Source organism: Pogoniulus pusillus, chromosome 4 (assembly GCF_015220805.1).
Source record: "Pogoniulus pusillus isolate bPogPus1 chromosome 4, bPogPus1.pri, whole genome shotgun sequence".
Lineage (NCBI taxonomy): Eukaryota > Metazoa > Chordata > Aves > Piciformes > Lybiidae > Pogoniulus > Pogoniulus pusillus.
Window position 1 is genome coordinate 47186994 of NC_087267.1, and position 9049 is coordinate 47196042.

General features: G+C 54.2%; 1 protein-coding gene across 1 annotated transcript; it reads right to left on the minus strand.

Moving 5' to 3' along the window:
- Positions 1–1418: 1418 nt before the first annotated feature.
- SMKR1 (small lysine rich protein 1) lies at positions 1419–8559 on the minus strand. The gene is made up of 3 exons (XM_064141544.1): positions 8544–8559; positions 6169–6260; positions 1419–1873 (listed from the first exon to the last, which is right to left on the minus strand). The coding sequence occupies exons 1-3, from the start codon at positions 8557–8559 to the stop codon at positions 1646–1648; spliced, it is 336 nt and encodes a 111-aa protein (XP_063997614.1). The 3' UTR covers positions 1419–1645.
- Between the last annotated feature and the right edge of the window lie 490 nt (positions 8560–9049).

Genomic DNA, 9049 nt, shown 5'->3' on the forward strand with positions numbered 1-9049 from the left:
GGACTCCAGCTGGGGTCTCACCAGAGCAGAGTAGAGGGGGGGAATCACCTTCCTGACCCTTCTGGCCACACTTCTGCTGCAGCCCAGGATCTGCTTGGCTTTCTGGGCTGCAAATCTTCAAGTACCACTTGTCTGAGCCAATGAAGATGTACTTCACCATCTGCAGAGGCTGAGGGACCTGGGGCTGCTTAGTCTGGAGAAGACTGAGAGGTGATTTAATGTTTACAAACATCTGAGGGCTGGGGGTCAGGAGGGGGGACAGGCTCTGCTCACTGCTGCCTGGGACAGGACAAGGAGCAATGGGTGTAAGCTGCAGCACAGGAGGTTCCAGCTCAGCACAAGGGGAACTTCTTGACTGGAAGGGTCCCTGAGTACTGGCACAGGCTGCCCAGAGAGGCTGTGGAATCTCCTTCTCTGGAGCCTTTCAAGGCCTGTCTGGATGTGTTCTTCTGTGCTAGATTGTGTGGTCCTGCTGTGGCAGGAGGGTTGGACTGGATGATCTCTTTGGGTCCCTTCCAACCCCTAACATCCTGTGAGCCTATGATTTCCTTTAGAACAAGGTGGACCTCCCTGGTGGCATTGCATGGCTTACTGATGACCCACAGCTCTGTCCAGGCTGAGGCTGGACCACCTCTGTAGGCACATGGGCACAGAGCCTAAGGAAACAGGATACTGAACTGAGGTTACCATGAGCTGGAAGGCAAGTAATGGTTCAGATGCCTGCCCCAGCCAATGCTCCACAAAGGGCTATTTTTCTCTCTAATCAGACATGTATGGACACTGAAGTATACCAAGTGCCAGAGCAAGTCAAGACACAAGGAACTACTGGAGAGAGGCTAGCAGAGTCTATGAAGATGCTGAGTGCCTCAAATCACCTCTGTGAAGAGGAAAGGCTGAGAGCCCTGGGGCTGTTGAGCCTGGAGAAGAGCAGCCTGAGAGGGGATCTGCTCAGTAAAAGTTAAAGGAGCTGTGGGGGGCAAGAGGATGGGGCCAGACACTCGTGGTTGGCACCCAGTGACAGAATGAGGGGCAATGGGCACAAACCAAGAGGTTTCATGAGGCAAAAGTTCTTTGTTGTGATGGTGGTGGAGCCCTGGAGCAGACTGCTTAGAGAGGTTGTGGAGTCTTCTTGTCTGGCAATATTCCAGACCCACCTGGACATTGTGATCCTGGACAACCTGCTGTGGGTGCTCCTGCTTTAGCAGAGGATTTGGACTAGATGATCTCCAGAGGTCCCTTCCAACCCCCACCATGCTGGGATTCTGGGATAAACTGATGGTTTAGAAATCATACTTCACAGTCACCCTTACCCTTGTGTCTGCTGTCTGAGCTCAGGTTTCCACCAGCTGGAGGTTCAGCAATGCCACTGGGAAGCAGAACGGTGCTGGTATGGGGAAAGCAAATCTCAGCAGAAGCCCTTCAGTCTGCAGTGGTTTATTACACACACAAACGGAGGACACGAGGGGCCACAGCTGAAATGACAATGGCATAGTGTCACTTACCATTTGTCACTCTCTGCTTGAGCTCTAACAGGAGAGGCTTTGTAAGGACACAACAGCCAGCAGAAGAATATTGGCGAGGTCACCGCGAGTCTAAGCCACAGAAGAGTCTCTTCTCTCCCAGAGTTTGCTTTGCACCAAGTCCTTCACTTTTGGGCCCCTGGGGTTTTTTTCTTCCCCTTCTTTTTGGGGGAGCCAGGCCAGGAAAAGCCTCGCAGCTCCAGGCAGGCAGGAGCATTGTGACAGATGTAGTAGGCATTAAGCATGGCAGCTGGGCTGAGGATGTCTACCTCCTTCACCTCCTTCACCACCTTCTTGGCTTTCTTCTTGGATTTTTTGCCTTTGCCACCCTTAGGCTTGCTACTTTTACCTGCCTGCAGAGACAAAACAGTCACAAAACCCACTCAGTCGTCCTGTTTCTGGGTAGAAGATCCCAAGATATCCCAGAACAACATCTTAGTCCTAGCTCAGAGTCCCTCACCACAGACCTCTGTACTCTGTGGTGGCTCACAAGCATTAAGAGGCTTCCACTGAATCTATGTTTGCTCTCTGGGCTGTAATAACCACTGAAGCCATCAGCCAGAGGCAGTTAGCATTCCTCTGTGCTTCTCTCTGGCTGTTAAGGGTTTGTGCACAATGGAAATCATAGTTAATTAATGTATTACATGGAATTATGGAGTTGCTCTAGTTGGAAAAGACCTTCAAGATCATCAAGTCCAACCATTCTCTAATTCTGCCAAGTCTAGTCCTAAACCATGACCCTCAGCACCACATGTACACAGCTCTGAAACACCTCCAGGCATGGGGATTCAACCACCTCCCTGGGCAGCCTGTTCCAATGTTTGGGAGTCCTCTCAGTGAAGAAGAAAGGAGAGGTTCTCCAGCCTTTGGATCATATTCACAGCCCTCCTCTGGACCTGCTCCAGCAGGTCCATGTCTTTGCCATGTTGAGGGCCCCAGAGCTGGACACAGTGCTCCAGGTGAGGCCAAACACACAGATAAAGGACAACAAAGTAAACCTGGGTATAAATCACTCAGAAGCACCACACACAGAAGGCAAAAAAGAGAGAAAATAGTGAGTGCAAGCTGCAGTTGATGGCAGATTGTCTCCTCAGCCTTCACTTGTGCAAACTACTTGAAGTCAGGCATAGATTAGAGTTGGTGACAAGCCAACTCAGATGGAATTCATTGGCTACTTCACGTGCTGGAATGTGCACACTTCATGGAGGAGATGCTTAGGTTAAGCTTTTCACACAGCCACCAGAGCTAAGCTCCCTGGTTACAAACTCCCAGCAAGTGCTAAAGGGTGAGGGGCAAGAGGATGGGGCTGAACTTTTACCAGTGGTGCCAGCCACAGGACAAGAGGCAACAAACACAAATGGGACCTCAGGAAGTTTTAAGGGTGGTGAGGCCCTGGAGCAGGCTGCCCAGAGAAGTTGTGAAGTCCCCCTTCTCTGGAAGGATTCCAATCCCCCACTTGGACATTGTAATCCTCAGTAAACTGCTGTGGGTGAGCCCTGTTTTAGCAGGGAAGGTGGACTGGCTGATCTCCAGAGGTCCCTTCCAATCCCTACCATGCTGTGATTCTATGGTATCTGGATCATTCTTCACAAGCAGCATTTTCATTCACCCACAGGCAATGAGATTTCAGCCTTGCTGGGAGGTGTGCAAAATTTCACAGCCTAACAGCCAAGAACAATAAAAGGCAAAAATGAGAATCAGGTGCTGAGTTTCCCACAAAGTGGGCAGGTCAGGAGAGAGAATCATTTAGCCTGGAAAAGACCTTTAAGGTCACCAAGTCCAAGCCATTATGTCCTGCACCCCTGGAATGGAAGCTTTTGGATTTTTACTCTTTTTAACACTGCTCTTGAAAAGAACTAAGCCTCTATTACCATGGCTGAGCCTTGTCACTTGATGGTGAGATTCCACATCCAGCCTTAAAGATGGACCCTGCAACACAATCATGCAACAGGTTATGTGCTGGGCAAAGCACTGGTATCATTCCTCTCTAAAACTGAAAGGAGAAAAAGTTCTCTTACAAAACCAGGTGCTACACTTTGGCCACAACAACCCCAAGCAGCACTACAGGATGGGGACAGAGTGGCTGAGAGCAGCCAGGAAGAAAAGGAATTGGGGGTGCTAGTAGATAGTAGCTGAAGATGAGGCAGACCCTCTCCAGCCTGTCCACATCTTTATTTTGCACAGCAGAAACTGACCAGCACTGAGTAGAGTGGGACAACTTTTATACCTCTGCTGGTGATAGCCTTGTTGATGCACCCAGCATCCTGCTGGCTTTATCTGCAGCAGCAGCAGCAGCACATTGCTAATTCATACAATCACAGAATTGACTGGATGAAGAAACCTCTAAAATCATAGAATCCAACCCTTAATCCAGCACTGCCAGGTCACCACTAAACTATGTCCCCTAGAACCACATCTACATGGCTTTCAAACACCTCCCGGGATGGGGACTCCACCACTGCTCTGGGCAGCCCTTTCTAGGTCTCAACAACCCTCAAGGGGAAGAAACTGTTCTTCAAGTCCAACCTAAACCTTCACTGGGGCAACTTGAGTCTGTTTTCCTCTTGTCCTGTCACTTGTTCCTTGGGAGGAGAGCCCAAGCCCCACCTAGCTCCAGCCAGGAAATTTCCCCTCAGCCTCCTTTTTTCCAGGCCAAACAGCATCAGGTCCCTCAGGTGCTCCTCACTGCACCTGTTCTCCAGACCCATCACCGCCTTTGTGGCCTTTCTCTGGACAAATCCCAGCACCTCAAAGTTCTTGGAGTGAAGGGCCTAAAACTGAACCCAGGATTCAAAGTGTGGCCCAATTCAGGGGGCACTCCCTGCCCTGTTCCTGCTGACCACACTAATTGTTGATACAAGCCAGGATGCTGACGGCCTTCTCGGCCACCTAGGCAGACACCAGCTCATCTTCAGCAAGCTGTTGACCAGCTTCCCCCAGGTCACTTTCCACTGGGCAGTTTCCAGCCACTCTGTCCCAGGTCTGGAGCATTCATGGAACTGTTGTGACCTAAGCTGTGTTCAGTGGAACAAAGTCTAGTTGGAAGCTGGGATCTAGTGGACTCCCTCATGGGTCCGTACTGGGATCAGTACTGTTCAGTATACTCATCAACCACCTGGGTGAGGAAACAGAGGGCACTGCCAGCAGGTTTGCTGATGATATGAAGGTGAGAGGAGTAGCTGACACCCCCTCAGGCTGTGCTGCCATTCAGACAGACCTGGGCAGGCTGGAGAGCAGGGCAAGTGCAGAGTCTTGTACCTGGGAAAGAAGTCCCTGGATCAGTATCAGCTGGGGACTGACCTATTGGAGGGAGAGCAGCGCTGAGGAGAGGGACCTGGTGGACACATTGGATGCTCATGAGTCAGCAATGGATGGGGCTGCACTGGGATAGAACTGTACTGGGATGGAGCTATACTGGGATGAAGCTGCACCAGGATAGAGCTGCACAGGGTCTGAGACTGTACTGGGATGGAGCTGCACTAGGATGGAATTAAACTGGGATGGAAATGCTTTGGGATGGAGCTGTACTGGGACCCCGGGTTGCACTGGGATGGGTCTGCACTGGAAATAGGCTGTACTGATATGGGCCTGCACTGGGATGGGGCTGCTCTGGGATGGAGCTAGACTGAGATGGAACTGCACTGGGATGGAGCTGTACTGGCAGGGAACTGCAGTAGGATGGGTGTCCACTGGGATGGATCTACCTTTGTAGCCAAGGTCAAGAGCACCCTGGGCTGTATTAGGAGAGGAGTGGTTAGGAGGTCGAGAGAGGTTCTCCTCCCACTCCACTCTGCCCTGGTGAGGCCACATCTGGAATGTTGTGTCCAGCTCTGGACCCCTCAGTTCAAGGACAGGGAACTGCTTAAAAGAGTCCAGTACAGAGGCACAAAGATGATGGAGCAAACATCTCCCTCCTGTGAAGAGGCTGAGAGCTGTGTCCCTTTAGCTGGAAGGAGACTGAGGGTTGAGCTCATTAATGTCTGTGAGAGATAAGCATCAGGAAAAGAGACCCAGGCTCTTCTCAGTGATGTCCAATGGTAGGGCAAGGAGCAACAGGTGCAAGCTGGAGCACAGGAGGTTCCACATGAACACAAGGAAAAGCTTTTTCACTCTGAGGGTGACAAAACACTGGAGCAGGCTGCCCAGAGAGTCTCCTCCTCTGCATTATTCTCCTCTAGAGAGATTCTGAACCTGCCTGGGTGTGTGCCTGTGACACCTGCTCTAGGTGACCCTGGGCTGGCAGGGGAGCTGGACCCTGCTAATGCCTAACGTTCTGGGATTCTGGGAAGTGCAGGACCCAGGTCTGCCTTTGTGTGGGGCTGTCTGACAGCGTAACACTGGACAAGGCAAAAGGGAAAACCTGAACCTCAGCTTGGTCTCAGCAACCAGCTAAAGTCACCCGCAGAGCTCCGGGCTCACAGCAGCACTGCTGGGCTGATCCCAGCCCAGCTCATCCTAGCAGGCAGAACCTGACCTCCTCCTCTCCACACGACAGACGTAAGAAGCGAAGCTGAGTGCTTCCCTCACACCTCTGACCTCAAAACCCACGGAGCCCTCCGCAGCCTTCCCCCCTGACGCTCAGCCAGTTGTGAGGCACCCAGCCCGCACAGCTACGCAAACACAGCCCTTAAGCAGAGCCCACCAGAACCTTGGCGCTGCTTGTGGCGGCCTCGAATCTGGCCGCTGGTGCCGCTCCTGGTCCCGGTCCCGGTCCTGGTCCCGGCCCCGGCCGAGGCTTCCCTCAGGAGCGGAGCCTCCCCTCCGGGCTCGCTTCCATGGCAACCGCAGCGGCTGCGCATGCGCAGAGCACGGCGGGACGCAGAGCCAGGGGTGTGGCCTTGCTATGACGCACGCACGCACGGCCGTCCCCCGCCCCGCGTCCAATCGGCTGCCGGCAGCGGGCGGCAGCGCCGCGGCCGTTACGCCCCGCGGGGGCCGCCTCAGGAAAGGGCGGGAAAAGGCGCCCGGGGTGAGGGAGGCGCCGCGCCCGCGCCCTGCCCCCCTGCCCCTCTGCTCCTCCCTCGCCGCCCCCCTCCCTGCGCCCTGCCGCGACGCTGGAATGGGCTGCCCGAGGAGGTGGTGGAGTCGCCGTCCCTGGGGCTGTTCAAGGCAGGGTTGGACGTGGCACTTGGTGCCATGGTCTGGCCTTGAGCTCTGTGCTAAAGGGCTGGACTTGATGATCTGTGAGGTCTCTTCCAACCCTGATGATACTGTGATACTGTGATAAACCGAGCCCAGGGGGGACCTAGCCCCACCCGCCGCCTAAAGCAGACCGTGGAGTCCAACCACCACCCTAACAGCGCCTTGGCCATGGAGCCGTGATCTATAGTGCCACGTCCGCACGTCTTAGCCCCAAGGCTGGTGACTCCCGCACCGCCCAGGGCAGCCTGCCCCGCTGCCAGCTCGCTATAGCGACAAAGCTTTCCCCATAGCCAACCTAAACTTCCCCCGGTGCAAGCTGAGGGAACTTCCTCACCTTCTATCACCTGCGAGAGGAGACCAGCAGCTGCCTCGCTCCAGCCTCCCATCAGGTGGTGAGGGGCAGCAATGAGCTCTCATTCTGGGGCAGCTGAAGGGCAAAAGGAAAGGAACAACAAACACCAAAAGGACCTGCAGCCGAGGTGAGGAGAGGACAAAACTCTGCTGCTCAGAGCTGGGGGAAGGGCTTGAGTTTGGGAGGGTGTAAAGGCTGGATATTAGGAGGAAGTTCTTCACAGAGAGAGTGATTTCCCATTGGAATGGGCTGCCCAGGGAGGTGGTGGAGTGGCAGTGCCTGGAGGTGTTGCAGCCAAGCCTGGATGAGGCACTTAGTGCCATGGTCTGGTTGCTTGGATAGGGCTGGGTGCTAGGTTGGACTGGCTGAGCCTGGAGGTCTCTTCCAACCTGCTTGATTCTGTGATTCTATGATTCTAAGGGTGTTGTTGGGACTGTACAGCATCTTACATTCCTTACCCCAACAAGCTGATAATATATATGTTTTAGCAAGTTGATCCTTAATGGTGGAATTAACAAACTCCACTGCCACATGGGTCTGGGGCCTTTCCCTGCACCACTCCATCTCAGCTCTCCCCTCCTTGTCCTTTTCCACCTCTGTCCCCCTGTCCTGGTGAACAGAGTCCCTCTAAAATGAGCTTTGTATCACCAAGGTCTTAGAATCATAGAACCAGCCCGGTTGGAAGAGACGTCCAAGCTCAAGTCCACCTAGCACCCAGCCCTGGCCAGTCACCCAGACCATGGCACTAAGTGCCCCAGCCAGGCTTGGCTGCAACACCTCCAGCCACAGAGACTCCACCACCTCCCTGGGCAGCCCATTCCAATGCCAATCACTCTCTCTGACAACAACTTCCTCCAACATCCAGCCTAGACCTGCCCTGCCACAGCTTCAGCCTCTGGCCCCTTCTTCTGTCCCTGGCTGCCTGGCAGCAGAGCCCAACCCCACCTGGCTACAGCCTCCCTGCAGGCAGCTGCAGGCAGCAATGAGCTCTGCCCTGAGCCTCCTCTGCTGCAGGCTGCACCCCCCCAGCTCCCTCAGCCTCTCCTCACAGGGCTCTGCTCCAGGCCCCTCACAGCTTTGTCGCCCTCCTGTGGACACCTTCCAGTACTGCAACATCTCTGCAATGGAGGAGCCCAGAACTGGACACAGCACTCCAGGGCTGGCCTGAGCAGTGCTGAGCACAGGGGCACAAGAACCTCCCTTGTCCTGCTGCCCACACTGCTCCTGAGCCAGCCCAGGATGCCATTGGCTCTGCTGCCCACCTGGGCACTGCTGCCTCAGCTTCAGCTCCTCTCCCCCAGCACCCCCAGGGCCCTCTCTGCCTGCCTGCTCTCAGCCACTCTGGCCCCAGCCTGCAGTGCTGCTTGGGGTTGTTGTGGCCAAAGTGTAGAACCCTGCACTTGGCCTTGTTCAGTCTCATCCCACTGGCCTCTGCCCACCCATGCAGCCTGGCCAAGTCCCTCTGCAGGGCTCTGCTACCCTCCAACAGCTCCACACTGCTCCTAGCTTGCTGTCATCTGCAAACTTACTGGACTCAGCTCCCATGTCCAGATCATCAATAAAGACATTGAACAGGACTGTGCCCAGCAGTGATCCCTGGGGCACAGCACTGGTGACAGCTGCCAACTGGATGTGGCACCACTCACCACCACTCTCTGGGCTCAGCTCTCCAGGCTGTTGTTAACCCATACCAGAGTGAATCTGTCCAAGCCACAAGCTGCCAGCCTTTTATGCTCCTGTGAAAGGATGAAGGTTGAAAGTTGCATGAAGTTAACCAACCAGTTCAAAAGCTGCTTAGAGAGGACTGAGAACCTCACCTGTATCTCATATCCCTAGGAAACAAGGCTAAAAATAGAAGAATCTGTCCTGAGGCCCTGTGGAACATGACTTACCCACAGCAAAACATTCCACAGCCACCCCTAGGCTGAAACAAAAATAGCTCTTCATAGACCATTTACCCTAGAAAGTGAGAGTGCTTGAGCCTGCCTGGGATCAGCAGCCAGGGGTGGGTAAGATAGCAGATGTTTCCTCAGCT